The sequence below is a fragment of the Aspergillus alliaceus genome (genome assembly GCF_009176365.1).
Source record: "Aspergillus alliaceus strain CBS 536.65 unplaced genomic scaffold BDW43scaffold_60, whole genome shotgun sequence".
NCBI lineage: Eukaryota > Fungi > Ascomycota > Eurotiomycetes > Eurotiales > Aspergillaceae > Aspergillus > Aspergillus alliaceus.
In genome coordinates, this window is record NW_022474743.1 from 189,521 (window position 1) to 214,830 (window position 25,310).

The 25,310-nt window shown below is 48.2% G+C and overlaps 9 protein-coding genes across 9 annotated transcripts; 4 read left to right on the forward strand and 5 right to left on the reverse strand.

Moving 5' to 3' along the window:
* Positions 1-920: 920 nt before the first annotated feature.
* Positions 921-7,753, reverse strand: BDW43DRAFT_322797 (type I polyketide synthase; the record flags this gene model as incomplete). The annotated part of the gene is made up of 4 exons (XM_032049627.1): positions 7,201-7,753; positions 6,847-7,117; positions 5,310-6,794; positions 921-5,249 (listed from the first exon to the last, which is right to left on the reverse strand). The coding sequence occupies exons 1-4, from the start codon at positions 7,479-7,481 to the stop codon at positions 921-923; spliced, it is 6,366 nt and encodes a 2,121-aa protein (XP_031895661.1). The 5' UTR covers positions 7,482-7,753.
* A 512-nt stretch (positions 7,754-8,265) lies between these two features.
* Positions 8,266-9,769, forward strand: BDW43DRAFT_303631 (FAD-binding oxidoreductase; the record flags this gene model as incomplete). The annotated part of the gene is made up of 2 exons (XM_032045453.1): positions 8,266-8,400; positions 8,456-9,769. 2 exons carry the CDS (start codon positions 8,266-8,268, stop codon positions 9,767-9,769), a joined length of 1,449 nt encoding a protein of 482 aa, XP_031895662.1.
* A 703-nt stretch (positions 9,770-10,472) lies between these two features.
* On the reverse strand, positions 10,473-11,916 carry BDW43DRAFT_315593 (wax synthase family protein; the record flags this gene model as incomplete). Its single annotated transcript, XM_032048108.1, has 2 exons — positions 10,473-10,956; positions 11,030-11,916. The coding sequence occupies 2 exons, from the start codon at positions 11,914-11,916 to the stop codon at positions 10,473-10,475; spliced, it is 1,371 nt and encodes a 456-aa protein (XP_031895663.1).
* A 389-nt stretch (positions 11,917-12,305) lies between these two features.
* On the forward strand, positions 12,306-13,468 carry BDW43DRAFT_315594 (NmrA/HSCARG family protein; the record flags this gene model as incomplete). Its single annotated transcript, XM_032048109.1, has 4 exons — positions 12,306-12,482; positions 12,563-12,752; positions 12,825-13,336; positions 13,397-13,468. 4 exons carry the CDS (start codon positions 12,306-12,308, stop codon positions 13,466-13,468), a joined length of 951 nt encoding a protein of 316 aa, XP_031895664.1.
* Positions 13,469-14,821: 1,353 nt separating this feature from the next.
* Positions 14,822-15,676, reverse strand: arp2 (hydroxynaphthalene reductase arp2; the record flags this gene model as incomplete). Its single annotated transcript, XM_032048110.1, has 2 exons — positions 14,822-14,859; positions 14,926-15,676. The coding sequence occupies 2 exons, from the start codon at positions 15,674-15,676 to the stop codon at positions 14,822-14,824; spliced, it is 789 nt and encodes a 262-aa protein (XP_031895665.1).
* A 423-nt stretch (positions 15,677-16,099) lies between these two features.
* On the forward strand, positions 16,100-16,788 carry arp1 (scytalone dehydratase arp1; the record flags this gene model as incomplete). The annotated part of the gene is made up of 4 exons (XM_032048111.1): positions 16,100-16,130; positions 16,195-16,250; positions 16,309-16,350; positions 16,420-16,788. 4 exons carry the CDS (start codon positions 16,100-16,102, stop codon positions 16,786-16,788), a joined length of 498 nt encoding a protein of 165 aa, XP_031895666.1.
* Positions 16,789-17,984: 1,196 nt separating this feature from the next.
* Positions 17,985-19,762, forward strand: BDW43DRAFT_315597 (uncharacterized protein; the record flags this gene model as incomplete). Its single annotated transcript, XM_032048112.1, has 4 exons — positions 17,985-18,199; positions 18,249-18,365; positions 18,421-19,545; positions 19,606-19,762. 4 exons carry the CDS (start codon positions 17,985-17,987, stop codon positions 19,760-19,762), a joined length of 1,614 nt encoding a protein of 537 aa, XP_031895667.1.
* Positions 19,763-20,154: 392 nt separating this feature from the next.
* On the reverse strand, positions 20,155-21,357 carry BDW43DRAFT_322802 (aldo/keto reductase family protein). The gene is made up of 3 exons (XM_032049629.1): positions 20,715-21,357; positions 20,572-20,647; positions 20,155-20,517 (listed from the first exon to the last, which is right to left on the reverse strand). The coding sequence occupies exons 1-3, from the start codon at positions 21,308-21,310 to the stop codon at positions 20,209-20,211; spliced, it is 981 nt and encodes a 326-aa protein (XP_031895668.1). The 5' UTR covers positions 21,311-21,357; the 3' UTR covers positions 20,155-20,208.
* A 2,447-nt stretch (positions 21,358-23,804) lies between these two features.
* BDW43DRAFT_315599 (Zn(II)2Cys6 transcription factor domain-containing protein) lies at positions 23,805-24,896 on the reverse strand (the record flags this gene model as incomplete). Its single annotated transcript, XM_032048113.1, has 1 exon — positions 23,805-24,896. One exon carries the CDS (start codon positions 24,894-24,896, stop codon positions 23,805-23,807), a length of 1,092 nt encoding a protein of 363 aa, XP_031895669.1.
* Positions 24,897-25,310: the final 414 nt, after the last annotated feature.

A 25,310-nucleotide genomic window follows, 5' to 3' on the forward strand; every position in this document is an offset into this window, starting at 1 on the left:
TGGCCCACATTGTGTGTCCAAGCTTTTTGCGAAGACCCTGAATTTCGCCGTCTCCAGTTACTATGCTAAGGGTGTCCGTTGGATCTGCGTTGTTTGACCATCGTTGACCCAATTGGAGAATCCGGTAGCTAAGTACCTACGTGTTCATATAATGAATAACCATGTGCTATTAAATCATTTAATCATTTTGTTCCGCTCAGTCATGGAAAAAGGACGTGGAGAACGGGATATGATTAATTTCATCCTATCGGCTCCACGATACATAGTACGATAAATGGGGGAAACAAGACATTGACAGGATAGAAAACGCTAGATTGCCGTGTTCCTTCCAAAGAAGAGGAAATAACTAGCAACGCAGAACGTTCTGATATGTAACAATGCTAGGATTGGTAAAAGCAACTACGTTATAGGTCATGAAGAGCAGATAGTGGGGGCAAACAGGAGGGGCGAAATTAGTCAAAGGATACGCTATATACGGTCCTAAAAGGCGAGCTGGGTCATTGAAGTGACTGTAAAGGGCAATATCAGTATTATAAGCTAGCTCTATAGGCTCAACGGATATTACCCTATTGGCTAATCATAAGGTTAAAGGAACTTCTTTCAAGAATATAAACAACCCAAATGCGGACATCTATGCATTGTGGTCCATTCCACCTCCCTCTTCCTACATCAAATCGTAAGACCTAGTAGTATAGCCGTTTTTGTAGCGATCGTGAAAATGAAAGCCGAGAAGCAATGTAGGCCTCTAGATGCAATATTACCCCCCCAATAGTTGCTGATATGGCTCCTGTGCCAGTAAATATCAAAGGCGGCCCGGATACGGATATTCTCGACTTCCTGTAATTCCTAGCACAGAAATTCTTTTATACTGGAGGATATTTCGTAAAGCTAGGACATGTTAGATTGATGTTCGTGGAGCACTAATGAAGGGGGGGCATAGTGATTACCTGTTCGCCCTGGTTCAGCATGGTGAAGTGGTTACCATCCACAGTCTTAAATTGCACCGAGTTTGTGCCAAGGAGACTGTCCCATCCGTTAAACCCGAAGTCGGTACGGTTATCTAGCAGCCATGTCATGCTCCGCGGTTCGTCGTCAGTCTTTACTGGCCGCGACTGGGTAGGGTGGCGGCACACTCCGTATCGTGCCCAGATGATGAGAACCTTGGGGATTTTTGTGTGAGGTTGGATAGGTGTGGCTTCGTACTCAGAGAGCGCTTGGATGGTCGCCTCAAAGTGGGGAAGTAGCCAGGACGGTGGATCTTGTCCATTGCTTCCAAGAAGGCCACTTTCGGCCAGGAAGACATGGAAACGTTTTGGCAGTACGGGAAGACCGACTGGACATGGTGAATCGAAGAATACCAGCTGCTCTACGGTTTCGCCTTGAGCGATCAATTGTTGGGTGACTTCGTAAGCCACGATTCCTCCCGCTGACCAACCACCAAGGTAGTAAGGCCCCCTGGGTTGGCGGCGACGAACTTCGTTCAGATATAGGGAAGCAACTCCCCGGACACCCATAGTGAACTCGGAAGGTTTGGTCATGAACGGGCAGTTAAGGCCATATACGGCGATACTGGCATCAATTGGTGGGATTGTTGCATACGATGTGGCCGACCCTGAGCCGTCAGGGAATAAGAATAGCGTCTTCGCTGCTCTGCTCGGCTTGCCCTGAAGCAAGATGGACACGGCTCGGGGTGTTCGGTTTATGGTAGAATTTGGCACACTTTCACTGGCTCTTGTGCTCGCCTTCGTGCTACTGGGCTTTGTGGTGTTTGGGGCTCCGACTGGACGGACGTTATCCGGAGATGTCTTGAGATCAAGGAATGTCTCAATCGCATCGAGAGTACCATAGTCGACAAAGAGCGAAGAGGGGAGCACAAGATCTGTCTGCTCACGGAGAGAGCCCAAAATTGTGATACTCATTAGTGAATCCAAACCCAAGGAGCTGAGATCCGCTGAGGCAGTCACGTCTTCCAATGGAATATCCATTTCCTGCGCAATCGTTGTGCGAATGATATTACGGATGGCCTCTTTCTTCTGATAAGGCAGTCCATCTTTTGGGGGGATGTCGTCAGACTCCAGTGACACCTTAGAAGTTACCTCCCATGAATCATCTTTCGAGGACGTTGATGACGTGGATGCTGTGTCGGCTGCAACAAAATCCTGCAGGTATCTCTTGAATTCGCCAACCGTGGCGTTATCTAAGAAAGCGGACCCCTGAATATCTAGACCTAAATCCTCGCGAATCCTTCCAGAGATTTGTAAGGAAAGTAGTGAATCAATTCCTAGATTGGAAAATTCACAGTCATCCTGTAGTTCTGATAGAGACAAATCTGATTCCTCTGCGATCATTCTAATGGCTTGTTCGATAGGGTTAGGAGTCGAGGAGGCTGGCTGAGAATCACACGTCTTGGGGGTGGGTTCTGGCCTCTCAGTGATTGGTAGGCGCCTAGTAGTATCTACTACTGGAGCTGGAGCTGGAGCCGCACGTTTTGATGCAGCTGGTGGCAACAAGCGATTGAGTATATCGCGAGGAATGCGCTGGAACCTCAATCCTCCGATAACACCGACAATCTCATCTCCGTGGAGAACGTACACGTTTCCTACCATAACATTGTTTGGTGCAGGCTGCATCTTCACGTAAGATGTGTAGACTATCGAGCGCTCCAACGGGCGAGCCAACCGCATAGACTTCCAGCCATGAGAGATATAGACCGCATCTGGGCCAGAAATACCACCGCCATTAAGCAGAAAACCTGAAAGATGCGCGATGCTATCGATCCAGAACGGACTAACCATAAATTTGCCATCTTTCTCCTCCGTTTGGAATGTGACCTTCGCTGTACCCTCAACATTTTTGCCGTCAAAAATTACCTCTTCCATTCCCTGGAAGGGACGTGAATAGGAAACCAGCCCGGCAAAGAGCTTATAGGCAGTACCCCGAGACACTTTGTCCGCTTCGTTGCGCGCGAGTTTTTCTTGTAGCATAGAGATACGATCTCTTATCCAGAATGTGTTCTCTTCCCAGTCTGGAATCCAGCGAGCTCTATCTTCAAAGGTCACTACACATTTGGCATGGACCGCAAGTTCCTTTCCATTATTGTCCACACTGGTATATTGAAGAGATGCTTGTTTGTGGGCCCAGTCAGCAGAGACAGAGAGCTGGAGGAGTTGGGTAGTGTTCGTGTCATCCTTGGCTATCAGTGGATTCGTAACCTCCATCTGCCCAACATTCAAACCGATGTTGTTTTCTCCAGGCTTAAGCTCACGGGCAATGTAGTCACAAACTGTAAATGCCATGTCCGCATAGAGAGACGAAGGGCAGAGCCCACTGTCATTGACCATGTGTCCACGGACAGCCGCGTGCAATGTTGTCTCCGACATATCGGACTGCGTCACTATCCGGGCTTTGTCGCCATTGAACTCCTCGAAGGCAAGTCTCTGCACTGAGGTCGTCGACAATTTGGGTACGTCTGAAGACGGCTCAACAGCCGCAAGGACCTTGCCATTCCGTGGATGAACTTTATGCAGACACCAATCATTCACGTAGTCGATCCAGTAGTTCTTGTTATCGAAGCAATATTGAGGAAGGCGGAGGTATTCATGGTAGACATTGTACTCACAATGGAATTGACGCCAGTCAATGGGAATACCAACCGCGTGTAGCGCCGTAGTGGCAGCCACCAGTGACGTCCAGGAGTCTTCGTCCCTTTTAAGAGATGGGACAGCTACCATACTACTACTGACAGTAGCCTGCACCATCCTTGAGCAGAGTGGATGGGCGCCGATCTCGAGTAGCACAGTCTTAGGATCGATAAGTTTCTCGTACACCGCATTCTGAACACCCGCGACAAAGTTCACGGTCTCCCGAGCATGGCGAGCCAGATATGAAGCATTGAAAATTCCATCACTGGAGACAGCCTCGCCAAGCAGTGAAGATACAACTGGTACGCAGGGACGGTTGAAGATCGTAGGCGATGCAATCCCCTCAAACTCCTCCAAAATGGTATCAAGTTGGGCCGAGTGGAATGAATACGGAACATCTAGAACTTTGAACTTAAATCCAGCATTGGTCAGCCCTCGCTCCAGCTTGTGGATATTCTCTCTTGTTCCAGAGAGAACAGTCTCGTTGGGTGAGTTGACACAGGCTAAGTCAAATGTCGGTAAACCTGAGGTTCGACGAAGTTCTTCAACCGATGCCTTGACGGCAATCATGCCGTGCGTACCAGCAGTTGTGTGCTCCTCAAGTAGTCGGGCACGGCGTCCGACGAGATGAATCGTATCCACACTGCTTAATACACCAGCCGCATTCAGTGCAGCGTATTCGCCCAAGCTGTGGCCGATAACCACAGTCGGCTGGACTCCCCAAGACTGCCAGAGATGCACAAGCGCCATCTGAACGCAAGTAAGCGTCAACTGGGCCACTGTTGGAGATGCGTCCTCAGTAGTGCACTTATCTTCGATAACAGGAAGGATGGAAGGGAAACCGAGACTAGTCGACAAGTGATCCAGGTGCTGAATCTTATCGCGGAAGTCACGACTGAGCTTGTACAAGTGTTGAGCCATCCCTGAATAGAACACACCTTGGCCGGTGAAGACAAACGCAATCCTTGGGGGCTTTGTTGGAACTGGACTCACGTTGGATGTATCTAGGCGAGCCTTCAAAGCTTGAATCAGCCCACGACGGCTAGATGCGCTCACAGCGATACGGTTACTGTAATGCAGCCGCCGAGCTGTTAGACTGTAAGAAAGGCTTCCGAGAGATACATCCAGATTTTCGTCTATCCACTCGATGAGCGCTGATGTATTGTTGCGCAACGCTGATAATGACTTCGCTGACACGACAAAAGGCAGGACAGGGCGAGGATCATTGCCTTCTGCGGGTTGCAATTTTGGCGCCTCCTGGAGTAGGACAGCTGTATTTCCTCCAGCAGCGCTAAAACTGTTGACGAATGCAACGCGAGGCTTTCCGGCCACGGACGGCCATGGATGCTGCTTGAATGCAATTTTAACATTGAGGGAGTCGAAATCAGGGAGCTGAGGGTTGATAGTTGTCTTAATGCCCACATGAGGTGGAATGGCTTCCTTTTCCATCATCATCAGGACCTTGATCAGCGATGATATGCCGGCAGCGGCTTCGCTATGGCCAATATTGGACTTGAGTGCTCCGATGTAGAGCTTCTCACGCTCAGTACGTGCACCTTTAGGAGCAAAGATGCGTGTCACAGATTGCGTTTCTGCGAGATCACCGGTCTATTCGCAAATCTCAGCGACTGAAGTAAGACAAAACATATACGGGAAGGAAATCTTTACCTGTGTACCAGTTCCGTGCATTTCCACATAACTGACCTCCAAAGGGTCGACACCAGCTGTATGCAGTATAGTCTCGTAGAGCTCGGCTTGGTTGCCGGAATGTGGGTTGGTGATAGACACTGCGTCTGCACAGTGGTTTGTACCGGACGTAAGAATCACTCCAAAGATGGGATCTTTCTCTGCCAGAGCATCATCTAGCCGTTTAAGGACAACACTTGCAACAGCATCAGCACGGCAGTATCCATCTGCGCCCTGATCCCACGTCTTGCATGATCCTGTTCTGGACAGAAATTGCCCTCGACTAAGTCCGGCGTAGATATCCGGGGCAGTAAGAATATTCACACCTCCTGTTACAGCTGTATCACAATCACCTGCCTTTAGAGCGGTGCAGGCAATGTGTAGAGCAGCGAAGCTCGAGGAGCAAGCCGTATCTATACTATAGCTGGGTCCACGGAAGCCGAAGTGGTAATTTATCCGACCAGGAGCAAAGGCTCGAACACCGCCTGGGATGAAGTACGTTTCGATGTTCTGGGCAGCATTGACCTCACGCCAGTCATCCGAGGTTTGGCCATAGAATGTACCTACACGGTCTGCCATGGTTGAAGGAGTACTATTAAGAACAAACCCAGACATTTCCATGGCCTCATAGGCCGTCACAATTGCTAGGCGATGCATCGGATCCGTCTGAGTGGCTTCACGAGGGGACATGTTGAAGAATCGCGCATCAAAAAGACCAGGCTCCTCAATGAAGCATCCATAAGGGGTGTGGCTAGTGTTGTTTATCTTTCCTGTCGGATCGTAATGCGTCTCGACTGGGAAGCGGTCTTTGGGAATCGTTCGGTGCATATCTCTCCCATTCTCCAAGGTTTTCCACAAGGCTTCGACATCAGGAGATCCTGGGAAACGACCGGAGAACCCAACGATCGCGACTTTTTCATGGCTTGAAGCATTGGTCAGGTGCCCATTTGGTCGCGATGGTAGGAACTCTGACATTGGGTTTATGATCGTCGGCTCCCCTTTGCCTGCTCGTTCAAGAGCATTAGAGAGATTTGTGGTGGCCTGTTCTCCGCACAAGGCAAAGATCTCGATTGAAGACTCCTCACTCTTCTGGAACATGTCTGCGAGTTCTTGCTGCATCGTATCCCAACGGGCGGTCTCCCTTAAAGTCTCGTTCACGGCCTGTTCGAAGACGGCCAGCCCGTTGTGGCCATGGATTAATTTGCCTGTTAGGGAGGAAATAATTGGGCGACAAGGGGACGAAAGTCCATTTAGATGATCAGCTCGCCGGAGCAGTACCTCAGCCACATCATCGCCCTGGTACAGATGAGGGGCGTGCCAAAGCCCAGGGATAAGACTGGTGGTTCTCTGCACATCTCTCCCACGGAGCCGCGAGGCCAGGAACGCGAGCCGCGATTCATGGCCACTGATGAGGCATGTTCCTTGGTCAGCAAGTGACACGTAAGCCCGAGACGGCATTGGAATATCCTGCAAACATGTTACCCTGAAAAGCCGTAGAATAGTTGTAGGGCGGACTCACTAGCTCATCCTGGATAGCGTGCAGGTCACGATTGACATCTCCTAGGGAGCCTTGTGCAGTGAGATGGAGATTATGCTCGTGACCTGGCTGATCAAGTCCTCCACTGACCTTCGTAACAATGGCACCCATTCGGAACGCCAGGCGCACAGCTTCAACGGCCAGATCGACTAACTCTACCGCGGTCGAGGAGCACGCTACAGCGACGGCTGACAACAAACCTGGTCCATGACCTACGACAATATCATATTTGGACGGGAATCGCTCAGGATTCCTTTCGACCAATCTATATTGTTATGAGCACACCGAGGAATCTTGGCAAGGGCAAGTAGTTAGGACACAAGGGACAAGTCTTACTGGAGAAAAAGTGATATTTGATAGACACAGAGCAGTGCTATTGAAAGTTCTACTCTTTGGGCCCGCTGAGAGCGTGATCGCTCAATCAGGTCGATCATGCTGCTAAATGGTGGGATCTTTGCACGGCATGCTCCCGGTAGGAAGCTGATCTCATCCCGTAAAGCAGCATGTGCCTTGATCAAAAAGGCACTCAGAAGTATGGATGTGTCATTTATCCTTTTAGCAGATGGAAGGTTCTGTTGCCCATCGACAAGCTGATCTGTGAAAATGAATGCTCTCATGTTGAACTGAGTTTTTGCGAGAAAGGTGACTGAGCTACTGGAGAACAGGTCCTTATGTGCGTGAAGGAGCTGAGGCGATGTAGTGACAAGGGTACTTTAGTATCCGTAAATACTTCCTTTCTCCTTGGCCGGAAGTGGATGGGTGTACATCTGTTTCCGCATGAGTATACCGCTATTCAACTCCGTGACGGTCTCAATCAAGGGCTATTCTTCATGAATGGGAATTTTTTCAACAGGTGGGATCTGCAATTGCCTTTCTGCTTTAACGCTGCAGGTTCCACGATGCGCAGTCTAAAGTCCAGTCTCCCCTGTACCTTCGACCGTGCCTCGGGGATCATGGTTGGAGTCCAACCAAGGTCAAAATCAAGGGCCATGTTCCCACACCCTAAACCTATTGAACGCACAACAGCTCGGGTAAGTCAAGTCGCTGTCGGACAAAGATGATCTTCCTTTGACCGTAGCCGTGCAGAGCCCTGTCCGCTGCTGGGCTATCGGGGCAGGATTCGGGGATCAGCTCGGGTACTGTGCGGGCAAGTCATGATCTACGGCGAGACATTGCATCTGACATGTATAACGGCGATCCCCGGTAACAAGTGTCGACCACAAACACTGGCTGGAGAGAAACACGGAAGCCCTTCATCGAATTCCCTACCTGAGAAAGGCAAAGCCACAATCATAAACCCCCCAAATTCGCTCACATTGTCCTGTCTCGACAAACAACCATCAATCCATGGTCCACTTGAATAAGATGACTGCCACCGCCACCATCGCCTTAGAGAGCGTCATGGGGAGCTCTCCCATCGATAAATTGGCATTCGAGCTTCGGAAAACTCTACGGACATCGACTGTCTTGACACAAGATTCAGACGGCTACCTCGAAAGCATCAGACGATGGAGCGATGCGGTGGAAATGAAAGCGGTTTGTTGATATCTCAGCCCTCTGCGGTGGCCCTTGACGCTAATGAGTGTCCTAGGGCATCGTCGTGTATGCTCAATCCGCCGAGGATATCTCTGCGACCATTCTGGCATGCCGCAAATATGCAGTCTCATTTGCTGTATCTGGAGGAAGGCACTCTTCCAGCGGTGCCTGTTCATCTGAAGGTGGATTAGTGATCGATCTGGCCAAGATGCGCCAAGTCCACGTAGATCCCGCCACGCAGCTTGTCCGGGCCCAAGGTGGATGCATCTGGAAGGACGTTGATGACATTGCTTTCGCAAATGGGTTCGCGGCGGTGGGAGGGACTGTAAACCACACTGGCGTTGCTGGGCTTACCCTCGGAGGGGGTTATGGGTGGCTTTCTGGCAGATACGGACTGGTAATCGACAACCTGCGGGCAGTTCAGATGGTACTAGCTGATGGTACCGTCACTACTGTCTCCGAAGATAATCATCCCGATCTGTTCTGGGCTGTCCGTGGCGCTGGTCATGCTTTCGGTGTCGCTGTGGAATTCACTTTTCAGATGCATGAACAAAAGAATCCCGTCTGGGCTGGCCAGATGGGGTTCCCCCTTGACAAGCTGCATTCTATCATTAACTTTGCCAATGAACTGGTTGCTACCACTAACGGAGACTCTGCAATGATGGTTGGCATCACCGCTCCTCCATTTACTAACCGCACGCCGGGCGTTGTGGCGACCGTCTTCCACAATGGTTCTGCCATCGAGGCACAGCCCATTTTCCAGCCTCTCCTGGACTTGCAACCCATTGTCAATAGCACTAAGGAACGACCCTACAATGAGGTAAACGGTATGATGAACCATGCCGTCGACTACGGTGGCCGCAAACTCAGCAAGGGCGCCGTTTTCCATACTCCTCTGCGGCCAGAGTTTGTTAGCGACATCATTGTCCCTGAACTTGAGCGCTTCCATGCTACCGTCCCCGGTGGTAAACGATCCATTCTGCTTTTCGAATTCTTCAAGTCAGACAAGTGGTGCGAATATTCCACCTCTGACATGGCTTTTGCCAACCGCGGCCCACATCAGAACTTGTTGATCGGTCCCTTCTGGGACTTTCCGGAGCATGACAATGTAGCCCGGCAGTGGTCCCAAGCCGTGGCTAAGCTTGCCTGGCTTGAGCTTGAACGTGACCAGATTGAACATGGTCCGAGTGCTAAGCCAGCACCGGCTACGGAGTATGGAAACTACGACCATCTTGCTGCCAGTCCGCGCCAGATCTTCGGTGCCAATGTTGAGCGTCTAATTGAGATCAAGCAAAAGTATGATCGAGACAATGTTTTTGACAAGTCATACAGTTTAATTAAGGGTCGTGAGGAAATTGGGCGCCGGTGATAGACTTAGCCCGGGACCATGTTCACATGTACGGAATCAAGTGCCCACGCACAGGATTTGGTCAATAGGCAGAGTTAAGCATAAATAAACCTGAACCATTGTTGAGTATCGCTAGAATCTTCAAGCCTTTTCAGAATTTCTCATTGTTGTTAAGTGAAAGAGAGCCGGTAGGACCTTGAGGACCTTTATATACCCCCTCAGCTCGTTCTAGGTGAGTATTATAGGACAATGGATTGATTGGTTTCAAATTTCAAACATATTTTCAGGATACTGCCTAGCCTAGGTATTCTGTTGCGGTTTATTGCAGTGATTGTATTAAATAAAAATGAAAGTATGCATGCGCTAAACTATAATATGTTCATTAATATGTTCATTATCTATACAAAGCATGTGACCGACAGCATTATTTTACGCAATATACGTTTCGACACATTTAGAATATTTATTTCCTATTACTCTCCTATACAACTGGCCCTTCAGTTGCATTTGCTAATTGAGTGATCCCACATATACATATATTAGTTCTGTTCACACTCGATAAATTTTAACAGGATGAATAGCGCCTGGGCTGTGTCATCATGCAGAGAGCTCTCCACATGATGAGACTGCGAATATACTACATCTATCTCATGCTATTTTCATTACCTATTGAGAGCCGAGTTGGAACCAATTGCCCCAGTTTGATCCACAGGTCTAGTAGCAGTTACACGAGAAACTGTTTCAGTGATCGAATAGCACTGATGGGAAACATCGGCTCAGGGGGGTTGCGAGAGTAGGAGTAAGCATACGGGCTGACCGTGTACAATACCCAAAATGCTACCCAAATGTAGCCCACAATACGCTGCCATGTTATAGGGGGCTCTACCGTCCTAGCCGTTACACCCTTATGCTTTCCATAACTGCTTGGAATCTTTGGGCTTGTCAGTTGATGGTAAGCCTGCTGGACCAAGCCCTCGACGGTGATACCAAACGCCTGTATCAAGAAGGTGGGGATGGCCCAGTTATCTGCCCCAGGAATGCCGGTAGCCTCATCCACAAAATGGTGAATAGCTCCACTGAGGCCAAACGTCAGCCCTACCGTGAGCATTCGTCCCGCAGTGGAGTGTCGACGCAAACGAAGGACATCATAGACAATGAATCCAATGTTGCTTGCGAGAGGGTTTCGTAAGCCAGAATGCCAAAACACGCTAAAAAGTAATGTTTAAGTCAGTTATATATCCTGTCTTTCATTCTAGAGTTCAGTGTGGTTGAAACACTTACGCCCAATAGCGACGCAAAGTCCATGCTTCCCAGATACTTCCAAAGTACGGGGGCCAGTCTTCGGGCCTGGTGAGGCCCGACGCGACGCCAAAGATACTGGCAGCATCGTAGATGAACCGAACGGTCGTGTACCGATCGACCCAGAACAAGAACGTTCTGACTGTCCGGAGACCCAAAACTGGAAGTGTCCAGAATTGGGGTGACAGAAGGAGTGATGCTCGTTCCTGGGTGAACGCCTCCATCGGAGCTAATCGAACGTTTGCCAGAAGGTCCAGCACTAGGTACTCCACGAGGCAGGCGACTATCTGGTTCCAGATGAAGCGCCAGCGAGAGGGGACCTCCGGATAAAAAGTTGGTATGTTCGGCATTTGGCGGGTCGTCCCAATTGCTCGATAGCTGAACATGACATGTGTCGCCCACGTCACCCTCTTCCAGAGGCTCTGCAGACTCGCTTTCAACATGGAAGTCTTTCCGTCCATCCCTTTCTCCTCCTCCCCAGCTTCATGTCTGCCACTTCTCTCCACTCCACGGTCATTCAAGTACAGCTTTCGCAGTCCAAAGACATCAACAACGGTCAGAAACATGAGCATGAACGGACCGTCTAAGCCACCTGCTTGATTGCGGCCTGGAAAGACCTCCGGAGCCAGTCGATGAAAGCATACGCTAGCGACCGACGCGAGCGGCAGTACGGCCACTCGCAGCAATGACGATGGTCGTGTAAATGCCAGGGTAATAATCGGAACTACATGGCTTAGAAGCATGAGAGGAAGCGCATTGGCGAGGTAGAAGCGCTGTAACGATTCAGGAATACCCCGAACGCTCAGAAGTCCCAAAGGGACATATGCAGCCAGGACGATGAGAACGACGTCTTTCGGAGGGATAGACATAGTGGTTGTGTCTACCATTGACTTGGAATTTCCTTCGCGTGGCTCTTGCACATCCAATCACGGATGAGTTATAACTTGGTTGGTATTGATCCACCTCGGCTCCGGCAGTGGATCTATCGAATTGCGACTCCGCCATCGGGCGTCGGCCTTCGTATCCTGCATCAACAACATTCCCGGTCCCGGACACATCAAAAAGTATTCCCGTACCTTTGCCACACTCATTGGAGAAGCTAGCACCCGCCGACATGATCCTACCATGGCGTGCTACCTTCCGCGTCTTCGCAAAGCCTACAGCCTGGCCTCCTTTTTCTATTTGGTCCCCGCCGTCCCCTCGCTTCCGTTTACGACAACTCCAACGTCAAATATCTTACCCTCGCTATTTCCCAACCATGTCGAAAGATACCATTGTTGTTTTTGGGGCCACCGGCAAGCAGGGTGGTTCTGTTATTAACAGTATCCTGAGTGACCCCACGGCAGCCGGCCGATTCCATGTCAAGGCTGTTACCCGTGATGTTGCGAAGGATAAGGCAAAAGCATTGGCCGCAAAGGGGGTTGAGGTGGTTACGGTATGTACAATCCTTGCACCACTTGTGCCCTTTATTCCGCACTTGGAATCCTGACCGACTAAATCCGCCCTTCCTCGCAGGGGAACCTGAACGACAAAGAGTCCTTGCGGCCACTTATCAAGGGAGCCTATGGTGTTTTTGCAGTCACCAACTTCTGGGAAATTTTCAGTGCGGAAGTAGAAGTTCAGCAGGGAAAGAATATTGCAGATGTTTGCAAGGATGAAGGCGTTCAACACCTTGTCTGGAGTAGTCTTCTCAACATCAACGAACGTGAGTAGCTTCTCACATTCGCCTTTTCTCTCTGCTTACTTTTGGTACTAACGCTGGTCCACTATATTAAAGTTACCAATGGCGTGCTTTCCAAAGTCTACCACTTCGACGGCAAGGCCGAGGTCGAGGAGTATATCCGATCCATTGGCATTCCGGCCACTTTCTTTCTCGCTGGTTTCTACATGTCCAATGTTCCGGGAGTGAGCTTCCGCCAGCTGCCGGATGGTAAACATGCCCTGTCCATGCCTATCCCTGATGACGCTCCTGTTCCTCTCTTCGCTGCTGAGTTTGATACGGGCAAGTTTGTCAAGGCGATTTTCCTCAAGCGGGACACTACTCTGGGCAAGCGTATCTACGGGGCGACCAAGTATTCCACTCCAGCTGAGATGGTCAGCACTTTCCAAAAGGTGTTCCCCGAGGCTGGCAAGGATGCCAGATTCAATCAACTGTCTCATGAGGCGTTCAAGGGTATTATGGCTTCCACTGGAGCCCCTGAAATTATTCAAGAGGAAATGCTGCAGAATATGCGCCTTATGCCGGAATTTGGTTACTATGGCGGGGACGCTTTGGAGCCTAGTATTTCGGTGAGTTGAGGGTTAGAAACTGTCTTTTACACAGCCCAAGAACTAATCTGTGCAATATAGATCCTCAACGAGCCCTTGACTACTTGGGAGGAGTATATCAAGCAAGCTACCGCTTTCACTTCGCTGAAGTAAGCTACTGTTTATATAGACCCAGCGTGAACTTGACAGGTGTAAGAGACTATATAGTCAAATACCCCTTTAATTCAAGCTAGTGTATGTTCATTAGACGGTTCACCGCGCACAATTTACTCCCTATACCGTAGGATGCTCCCGTCTATTTCTTTTTCTTTTTTTTACCCCTCTTTTCAGGCGCCAAGTTCCCAGCGAACCGTCAGCATGAGTAGCTCAATCTCTCAGGTCAAACCCTTTTAATGTTGGAGGTCTTCACTCGAAGCTCAACCCTGGAGAAACCTCTGTTTATTATATTTACTGTCTCTTTTATTTATGGGCTTACGATTATGTAGCGGAACTCCGGATTCCGACTCCATATTACAATTTATGCTTGGTGCCGTTGTCTTTTAGCGTTTCTATGGTAGCCTCGTAGGTTCATCTGTCACCTGTGGAGATTCCAGGCCCAATCCTGATGTCTTCTCAGACAAAGAAGATCTTTTATGTACAAATGTGTACTTGTAAGTGCTCTGTGTCGACATCACTCCTGCTACTTTAACCTTACCATAGACCGTTGCGTTATGCCTTATTATCTTGGGGGACCTTTTATTCTATCTACTATCTTTTCATAAATCTTCGGGGTAACACAATCCTATATAGTTCTAGAAGAATTTTTCTAACCCTCTTCAGAACATAGTACAACTCCTAGGTAGTGTACAGTAGTCCACGGTCGTTGGGCTTACGCAGTACAGTTGGATGCTGATAAAGAATTACACGGCATTCGGTTTTATTGGGAGGTGTTGCCCCAGCGAAATGTATAAATACATTGATAGATTTCAATTCCACAAAGCACCGCGCCCACGCGTGGTGCTGACGGTTATGGTGTCCATTCAGTGTGAATAGATTGGAGCCTGTTCAAAGCACTATGCCAACCATCCCTGAAACTACTTGAATTCTACCTCCCATCTAAGCAAGCACTACACTCATTGAAGAAAGTTATACTCATTCTGATTGGATTATAGTAGTTAGTTTTAGGGCCAGTTAAAAACCCGGGCCGGGCCGGGGGACTACCCGCGATGAAAGCGGTTTAGCGTCCCATTTCGATAGCTCGTTTTAGTGAGGAAGACAGGATGCTACCGCTAAATCTCGGGATGGATATAGATAAAATCTAACTATCAATAAGATTATTATATGAAAAACTTTAATTCTAAGATCATACTCTTTATCAAAATAATATATAATAGTAGCATTCTTGATACTAAGTACCCTATAATACTAGGTTGTATGGTATAGTACTAGCCTAGCCGAATGCCAAGCTTACTAGCGCAGCTCAATACGTCTTAGAAGCATATCCCCGAGATCCACCTTTCGGGGACCCTATGCCGTTGCTCCCCCCGAGATGGTGATATTCTGACCTGTTAAATAGCATTCCCATTAGGTAATGATGTACGATAGAGGGACTAGGGGGTTGGATGACGTACCACTCAGCCACTGGGCATCATCTGAAGCCAGGAAAGCTACCACTTTGGCGATGTCGGTGGGAATCGCCATGCGACCCATCGGGGTACGAGCCGAGACAAATGCGTCAATATCATTGATGTTCCAGGATGCATCAGCCCCGGGGATGTACTTGTATCCAACCTCTGCCGCCATATCGGTTTTCACCCCACCGGGCGCGATACTATTGACCGTGATGCCTCGGGCGCCAAATTCTGGCGCGAGGCACCGCGCGAATGCCTCGACAGCGCACTTGCTCCCGGCGTAAACCGCATGCTCCACGAGCGGCACGTGGGCTGAGATGCTTGACGTCAAGATCAGACGGCCATTGTCAGACAGATGTTCGAAGGCAGCCTGTGCGACAAAGAACTGGCCACGGGTGTTGACGCTGAAGACGCGGTCGAATGCCTCGGGGCTGACTTGGGAGATCTTACCGAAATGTTCGACTCCCGAGTTGGAAACCACGATGTCGATACGCCCCAGTCGAGCTTGGATCTCTTGGAAGAGTGTGTGGATCTCACGGGGATCAGAAATGTCGGCCTGAATGCTGATTGCTACACCACCATTGGTGGTGATGTCACCGACCACCTCTTGCGCGGTGGCGGAGCTACTTCGGTAGTTGATCACAACTGTGGCACCGCGAAGGGCCAGTTCTCGCGCAATTCCCGCGCCAATTCCACGACTGGATCCGGTGACGAGGGCGACCTTGCCTTCTAGTGTGGCTGCAGGTGACATTTCGAGTGCTAAATATATGTATGTCGAAAACACTTAAAGAAATAATAATAAAAAAGCGAGATTCGGTGATCAAGAGAGATGGAGTCCCCTGCCAATATGTACAATCACACCAAAAGTGACTCATTCGTTTCCTTCTCTATTTGTAGGTGAAGGCTCGGGCCTGCAGCTGAAGCTGTCACCCTCGCTGTGACATATCACAGGATACAAGCCGTTCCCTCGGACCACACGTTTCGCGAAATGACCGAAGCCCGAGTATGATTTACGGGGTTCAAACTGACGGTGTGAGACCATGAATGGGGTAATGCTACATTGGTTGATTTTGTAGAACATGCCTGAATATATCATAGGGATTTTTGCTATGTTGACAGGAGCACAGTTTCTTGCTTTGCTCTATCAATACATTTTGCGCCTAAACTCCGTACAATGGTACCAACTTCCAAACCAACGTTTGAAGGTCAATAATTGCTCCCTTTGAGACAATCCACATGGGCGGTATTAACGTAATTTCAATGGCGCAGAATGGCTTGCAGTCAGCGAGATTGCATTCGAGTGGGCAGAGAGCTATGACTCGAAGGTTACTGCGCCACAACCCCGGCCAATGTCGTATCATATTTGTCTAATCCGAATCACAGGACTGGGAACGCCTTCGGTCAATTCTAGCACCTACTCTATCGGTAGGTAACTGATGTTTGAGTCCCATTTCTGTTCATGACATAGTAATCTTGAGCAATGGAACTATACAGATCGATTACGATAAAGTCAACAATTCCAAGTTCCTCGATCTGCCTGCGGACGACTTTGTGCAGATGATGAAGGACCCGCTGTTTCTAGGTGATTCTAATATTGATTCTCAACATATGTTGGGCCTCACCAAATGGGAGAAACTATCAGATGACAAGATTATCAGCCACTCCCAGTCGAGGGCTGCTCATGTGCGGTGGGAGGAAGGACGGACTGCTGTGGCGGCAAAGGGCCACGGGCACGGTGTTGTTACGACTACATATCAGAAGATCAACGGCGTGTGGAAATGGGCTGGGATCAAGACACTGGTGCGCTGGAATGAGCATGAGTTTGAGAGAGTCTTTCGGGGAGCTGCTGGAAAGTTCGGCTGAAGCGAGAGCTAATACGGAAGGGATTCTAACGTACACCATGGATTTTGTTTAATGGAATGCACCATCGATATCCAATCGCATAGGATGACCGAACTAGTTGTTGTAGCGTTATATACGGTGGAGCAGATTCAGGTGTTGTCCGAGTCCCCGCGAAATGGAGAGAATACACAGCTGGATTGCCACCTTGGCTTCAGACACAGGTTCACCCGTAGACGGTGTATTTCGAGAACCGGAGTGCTGGCAAGAGAAAATGCCTAGTTAGTATTATATAATCGTGGATGATATGACTATACTTGTATATCGTGTATAATCTATTCTTATGGTGAAGTCCAATGCAGTTAGCTGCTGCGAAATGACAGCCGCACATTGAAAAACAAATACGATCGATCAACTTTCACCTTCCCGGGTGGAAACCAAAGCACAGCTAAAAAAAAAAAAAAAAAAAAAAAAGGGATATGCTTCATCTCATATCACATTTCATGTCAATCAATGGATTTGCAACCTGTCCGATAATGAGTGGCACTTTTCAGGGTTCGGCGATTAACAGCCCACTACCTCAAGAACATACTGATGACCTGTGTGAGGCTTGACTGCGCTGATAACAAGGCAAATGAATAGAATAAAGCATAATAGAAAAGTAAGCAATGAAAGTGACAGGAATAGAATAAGCAAATTGCCAAAGTTGCTCGAACTCTGTCTTTTACAAATATCTACATCTGTGAATAGGGACGTCTTGTGGAGTTCCACCTATAGTAATAGCTGGATCACCATCGGGAATAATGGTCAACGAGCTCCGAATACGAGTCTCCTGTGTGGCCCCACTGCTCTTTATGGCAACATCGTGCCTAGCTTGGACTGAGCCTCGATAATCGTCTACCAAGCTGCAAGGGGTATACAAATGAGCAGGGATCATGGGGTGGACATTGTATGAAACAAGAACCAATAAGTTTTTCTTTTTCTTAGCAATACGGAAATAGCTAATTGTAAGAGCCGAGAAGAGGAAGGGAAATCAGGGGAATGAAAATGAAAGAAAGGGGTTCGGATCCCAAAGGCAATTAAACCACAAGAGAACAGTATATAACGCTCTTGACAAAACGCTGTAGACTATATCCCCTTGTACTTCAGCCTCGCCTCGGACTTACTGTTAAGTACACTCCTCCTAAGTGGTCACAGCATTACCTACATATATCGTTGCCATGAGGTTCCATTTTTCCGCAGCTGTTTCCCTGCTTTCGGGCATGAACCCTGCGTTCGCGGCTGGCCTTCATTCGCCACAGCCCTCCGACATAGCCGTGGCAAATGATAGCCTTCTACAATGCATACGGGGTGCGTTGAACGAGCACCTAAGAGACTATCGTATTGTGACTCCGGATAAGGAGGAGTACGAGACTGTCTCGACTGGCGTCATTCTGTTAGTTTAGCCTTTCGAAGGAGCCCTGAGCTGAGCTGACTTTGAGAAGAGTTCCTGAATATCCAGCAGTAGTAACGTATGCCACTGATATCAACGAAGTTGTCAGGCTTGTCAAATGTGGCTATGACAATGGATACACTGTTACGCCGCGGTCTGGAGCCCATCAGTATGGAAATCTCTACTAGGATATATTCACACGCAATTGTTGACTTTGGAAACAGCTTCGAGAATTGGTCCGCTCTCAACGGAACATTGGTTGTCGATATCTCGCATATTGACTACGTCGAACCCTCGTCCGACTTGAACACAGCTGCTGTGGGTGCGGGTGCGAGACTAGGCACTGTGTACAGTATCCTCGGCAAGCACGGCCGCACCTGGATTGCAGGAATCTGTCCGTCAGTTGGGCTAGGCGGCTACATCAGTGTCGGAGGATATAATATGCAAATGCGCAAGTATGGCCTTGCCGTTGACTGGGTGGAGTCCGCTACAGTTGTCCTGGCGAATGGAACCATAGTCACTACATCGGAGACAGAGAACTCAGATCTTTGGTGGGCTATGAGAGGGGGAGGCACATTCGGCCTGACGGTGGAGGTCGTATTAAAACTCACAACCATACCTCGGTCGGCCATGCTGTCATTGAATGCTCCCAAGGATGGACGTCTTGAGACTCTGAAGAAATTCGTCAACTGGGCGCCTAACCAAGACCCTCTTTTCAACTCACAGCTAAATTTATATGGCGATCGTGCCAATGTTCTCGGCTGGTATATAGGAGAGTCAAAGGACTCACTGAACGCTCTTATGCATGGATCTGGTCTCCTCACCATTCCAGGAGCACAGTATAACATCAGCGGAAACTGCAGTACCGAAAACTCGCGTAACTTTTGGGTATACACGCAGCAGACTTGCACGGATGACGAGGTAGCCCACCAGATCAGCAATGCTCTCTACAACGTTGTCCCAGATGATATCATGCCTATCAACAACGTCTCGTACGGCTTTGACAATACGCCTGCTCTGCCAAATGAGCCGCAGGCGATGCTCTGGCCTCACCTGGGAATCGTGGAGAAGACTTACATTCAACAGCTTGGCCGTTCCGGGCTCACCGATGAGGATCTGCAGTGGATAGTTGAGAAGACTGGATATTTACCAGCAGAGCTAAATGTCTGGGGAGAAATTACCACATTCAATTTGTCCAGCGCTCCGCCGTCAAACAGCGCATTTCCCTGGTTTGAGGAGGCGGAAATCATGTATCGTTTCGAAGTGACAAGGGTTGAGAATGAGCTTGTAATGCAGGAAGGGCAGCGATTCATAGATGAGCTGGATCAACTGATGCTCGCGAGACTAGGGTATGATTTCTATCGATTTACCTAGCATGTATTCACCTTACTAACAGAACCCTGTGACAGGAGCGCCTCCTACGCAGGCTATATCGATGCTAAGATCAAGACCGACCCCCACTACGCCTATTGGGGCAAGAACGTCGATCGCCTGGCGGAGGTGAAGGCTGCATATGATTCGAAAGACCTGTTCAGCAACCCATTTTCTATTCGCCCGAAAGTTTAGAGATATCGAATGCAGCGGATGAACGTGGCGGGGAAGTGGGTGCCCTATCTAGAACGCTTCGTTGAAGGCTGGAAGCCTCACCATGATAGATATGCCTCTGCAATACGCACATTCTGTTGGAATTTATTCCTGTTTATTACGGCATAAACCCCCAGGATATATTTAATGAACCCTAAATCAGTATCGCTGTCCTTGAACTTAGCGTAGTACCACCCAGCCGAAATGCAGTCACTAGCTTGGAATATGATTGCAAGGCCACGATACGGGTATGAGAAAAGAATAGTCTAAGCTGCTCTTGCAAACAGCTCGTAGTACATGCTGAACCTAACTTCTGATGTTATACCAGCCTCCGCTAGCACCTACCGAGTCACTGGTGAAGGCAGTAAATACATGAACACTAGCATACTACAGATTACGCCATAGATAGATAGATACATACTGAGCGGTCAGAGATGATATGGAGCAGACTCGTTACCAACTAACTCCCCCACCTGATTGACCAAATCGACCAACTCCTCATCCAACGGGCCCGCCTCGACCGCGTCTAGATTGGCCTCGACCTGAGCTAAGCTTGATGCACCAATGAGCACAGCATCTCCGTGCTGGTAGCTCAAGGCCGAATGGTAGATCGTCCAGCGTAACGCCAATGCGTGCCCACTTATCCCAGCTGCTTCAGCCGCCTTTGCCGTTCTCTGGGCTGCTGCAAGGACTGCTGGTTTACAGTATGTGTTTTGGTAGTTTTTACCCATCTTGGTCTAATAGGATTTCAGCATCAGTGTCTTCGACTATTACAACGGTCAGAGACTTACACTTTTGTCCCATCGTGAACCGGGCTGGGCAGTCTCTGGCGAAACCTTTCCCGTGAAGAGACCTGCTGCTGCGGGACTAGTATGCCACAAGGAAAGTTTAGATCAACCATATATTTGTACTGTCGTTTCAAATGATATCTTACCTATACGCATAGAAAGCTATCCCGTGCCGTCGAAGAAGGGGGAACAGATGTTTTTCTGCGGATCGTATAATTGCATTATAGCGGCCCTGGTATACACTAGGCTTCACTAGACCATGCTTCTCACAGATAGTCAGGATCTCATCAACTTCCTCCGCGGTATAGTTACTCAACCCAAATCGAGCAAATTTCCCCGCGCGGTACTCAGCATCTATCGCTCTGCAAGTTTCCTCGAATGGTGTAGCACGGTCTGGCGTATGTAGATACATAATATCTACCTTGTCTATCCTGAGTGATGCTAGGGAATCGGCAATACTTTCTTTAATTTTTTCAGCACGATGGGATCCAGGCTCCCAGGAATAGACTTTGGTAGAGACAGTAGCCCAAGAAGGAACTTCCAGCTCCCCCAAAAGCTTTTCAGCAGTACCTGGGGACCCCACTGGATAGGCCCTAGCAGTGTCTAGCATGTTTATGTTTCTCGCCTGCAAGGTGGTAAGGACAGGAGATGCAGTTGCCTCATCGCAGAATTTGGCTTGGGGGGTCCCTGTACCGAAGGTGGCGGTGCCAAAAACAATGTGTGGATGCTCCGTTGGTGCCATGGTTGATTGAAGATCGTAATGAGGGAAATCTCTATCAGCAGATGTGTAAATAAATCGATTTAAAAGCCGCCTGCTTTGCAGCTATTAGAGAGCGTCTTCTGGCCTTCTCGGGGATCGGGTCACGGGCTCGCTCGATCGTCGGTTTCAGCCAGCAGCTACCTCCACCGACGGTCAAGGTATCCCCGATCGTGTGTAGGATCAGACGCGAATGTGACACATGCCATTGTGACACCGTGCGCAGCGAGGTTGAAAATCTACGGCTGCAGCGGCTTCTGGTGGTCTCCACCTTCGGTTGATCAAGATCGACAGTTCCTCGCATCAAACAAGTCTCCATCTGATCTCATTTCGCTTGTGGATCTCGGGTATTCTGGTTTAATCCACTGAACTACCATCTAGGTTAATCATCGACCACATACTGAACTACTATTATGAATAGCTTGTATTTGGATACATCCTTGCGGTCATATCGAAATGTGATACACAATATCCTAGTAAAAGGGGCAAAAGGAAGCCTTGAACAGTACTAAGAGATATATTATATAATGAAAACTCTGTAGAAGAGCATTGAAAGGGAGGATATTTAATTTTAAAATTATGAGAGTCTTTAAAAAACGATTATCTGTCGAATGTTGCTGAAAGTTGTAAGCTCTTACACCCAGGGCTTTGTCCAAGAAGCTCTGTGACTCGAGACAAACGTGACTATTGTTTGCACTGTTTGTACGTAGCTCGGCCACTCACCGTGTCCTTGGTAAGCAGACCCACCCGCCCTACCATTCAAGCTTCTATATACCACCACCATGCCTGATTCCTATTCTAATATTGAGACACGTATCTTGAAGGCCTGTGAAGTTGCTAAGAGGCAAGAAAACCCAATATCTCTGCGTTGTCGCGTGAATTCGATGCTCCTTATCAACGACTCCGAGTACGTATTCTTAGCCGAGCAACTCGAAGCACACGTCCTATCTCTACCAAGACCCTTGATAATATGCAAGAGAAGGCATTAATCTGTTAGATTGGCCAGCTAGATAATCTATATACTCTACCCCACCGGGAATAATTGAGCAGAGTGCATACCAGATACTGTAGCGGAATATAAACGGCAGACTATCTTGTACAGTTGACAAACACTGGGTTTATCACTTTATTAAACGCTTACCAGAGGAGTTTAAACTGGTCCAGGAGAAGCTACGAGATAGAAATTGTCTTAAAGCCGAATATATAGGCTTTTTTTCAGTATTGGTATGACTGCTTAGAGCAGTTTATTACGCAGATCCCACGCAAGAATATTTATAACTTTGATAAAACTTTCTAAATAGACAAGAAAAGAGCCAAAATGTTATGGCTGTAAAAGATAATCTAACTGGAGAGATAGAATAGTTAGTCTCTATACTTATATTTTGTAGCTGACGGCTTTACTTTTATACTATATTTTATCTTTAAAGATGGCAGGGGTGAGGGCTCGGGGAGGCGGGCTAGCAGAGCTAATACAACAGGATCAGGATCAAGCGGGAAGATAAGCCGTCAGAATCACATGACGAAACGGTGAGGTCAGGCAGAACAAGCAGGCGGTTCGGGCTGGCACCGTGACAAAAGAAGTATATTATCTTAAGCAATAGTATAGTTTAAATATTCTAGAGAAATACTATATAGCTTTATCTTCTAAAGTCTATACTGGTCTTGGCTGATTTAATACTTCTATTATTATACAAAATACTGTGTCTCTAGAAAAGATAAAGCTTAACTACTACATTTTGGTAGCCACAAGTCATATATATATATCTTAAATTTGCGGGCAATATTATATTATGTCTTACTGCTTTCCTTACAATATATCTTATTCAGTCTCCTAACGGACAATCTTTTTAGATCTATAAATACTTTATCGCAAAAGAAATATCTATCTCACTCAGATGAAGATATTATGCCTGGGTATTTGGGCTAGAGTTCTGCTGACCAGTTAGCTGCGCTTCCGTAGCGAGGGTTAAATATGAGTGTCAGAATCCACTAAGACTTGATAACAAAGCACCGTGAGGGTGGTCTAATCCAAGGTCCCATCGAAGATGCGAATATTAATCTGTGAATAGGTCAGGTCCAACAGACCAGGCCTATCAAGTACATATACTCAATAGTTAAAAGAGTACAAGCGAGTTGGTGTTGGTCTATTGGTACTAAAGGTAACTCTGTAGAGACCCTTTTAAATTTTAGAGTCAAGAATATCTTTTATAACTAGTTGTAGACTAGATCACCTTTATAAAGATATAGTCTCTAGAAGGTCAACTATGCAATAACTCGGCCTGTGGGCGAGGAGCACGTGTGCTGAGAAAAACCCTCCCAGAAACCCGCTAAAACTGAAGCATCCCGCAAAGCTAGGCCGCTTAACGCCGGTTAGATCTTAATTACATTAGATGGCTGGACCAGCAATGAAACTAGAGTACATGAATTTCGTAAAGAACAGGTAAAAGGAAAGAAGCAGAAAAGCAAAACAAGACCGATGTCAAAGGCACGGTGCCCACTCACGAGTGGCGTCAAACTTGGCCCGAGCTTTCTTCTTCAAATCCGCGAGCAAGGGAGAAACCAGGCATATATCCCCCGCCCGACTTCCATTCGCCGTGTTACTATATTGTTGATTAAGGTTTTGTATTATCGCTCCAAATTTGGTGAGCTCAATTCGAAGAAGATTTGCCTGCAAAACTTTCTCTTCAGCATGGTCAAGCTGATATGACCCAAGGGACAACCGAACAGATGTGCGAGACTGTCTCCCTTCAGTATCAAATCCACTCATTACCTGTTCAAAGGCCTCAAGAATGTGAATCAGAAGGGTAGTTAATTCCACCAGTAGAAGGATTCCTCGTTTATGATGGGGGCTGGTACACTCAAGTACCGAGATACAGACAGCCATGCTAGCCTTGTGAGTTATGAGGAACTCGTCAAACGGCACAGTATCTAACTGTGTTCGAGTACCAAGGTCAGCAAGCTTCTCAGCTATGGTTTTTTGACAGCAGCAGGTGGCGCCAAAGATTGAGGTACTAGATGTCGGGGTCGATAAACTAGGGGGCGTAGCTAAAGCAGTAGGGAGAGGGGCGAAACCGAGTAGGCTGCTCGAGTCTGCCAGCAGGGGGTTGGTTAGGGTAAAGTGGGTATCAATGTCGATATTCTTGTTCGGGAAGGAAGACGTGGGGAACGTATAGTCCCAGTCTTGGAGTAACTCTCCAGGAATGCTTGAAATAGTCGAGGGTGAAAATGGCTCTTGCAAAGAAGGACTGCGGTGAAAATTGTTGTCATTCGGCTTATGTCGTGCACGTTTGATACCCCGTAAGGACACTCCATACACGCAGCACAGTTTGCGGCTCTGGCAGCGATGACATGATGGCCTGTCCCGGGAGCACTTGACTTTCGCGGCATTACAACTGTCACACGAATTTCGAAGAGGGGGGTCGTCTGTGCTTGCCATGGTCGAGGTATTCATGCTAGCCGTGGATCCCGCTATTACTGGGAGCGACGCCAATGTATCATCCAGGATAGGCCTCGTTGTGGCAGGGGAAGGAAGTGAGCCGGGCACAGGTTTGATCCAGGTGCGTGAGCTCATCATTGAAATGCACTCTTCTTCGGAAAGGGAGTACAAGTCTCTTTGCAAGAGGGTGTCGTGAAATTTTCTCAGTCCTTGTTTTTCTTTTTCTCTTGGTGATTAAGTTCAAGCGGCATGAAATATTGATTCCCTTTTTCAGTGATACAATGTACCGTAGTGATTGTATGTAGGTAGCTTTCTTAACAGGTCATCTAGGGGAATTCGATTTGGGCGGGTGACGCATGCGCTGTACTCCACTGTTTTCCACAGCTGCGCGTGATATGTAGGGCATAGATCCCATTGTCTTGAGACTTGTTCCTCGGCTCTTCCTTATTCCCTGTGCAATACATTATATGTCTTGTGCAGTGGATGGATCAGGAGCGTGGGTCTAGGCTCAAGAAGACAATGTGTGGCTGGCTGAGCCCGGTGGAAGAT

Bases quoted from the DNA above. Each gene is read 5' to 3' on its own strand.
- BDW43DRAFT_322802 (XM_032049629.1), bottom strand. From the start codon at position 21,310: ATGGCACCAACGGAGCATCCACACATTGTTTTTGGCACCGCCACCTTC. The intron at 20,648-20,714 runs GTAAGATATCAT...GTGGCATACTAG, and splicing joins ATAGCTTTCTATGCGTATAG to TCCCGCAGCAGCAGGTCTCT. The intron at 20,518-20,571 runs GTAAGTCTCTGA...AAATCCTATTAG, and splicing joins GTTCACGATGGGACAAAAGT to ACCAAGATGGGTAAAAACTA.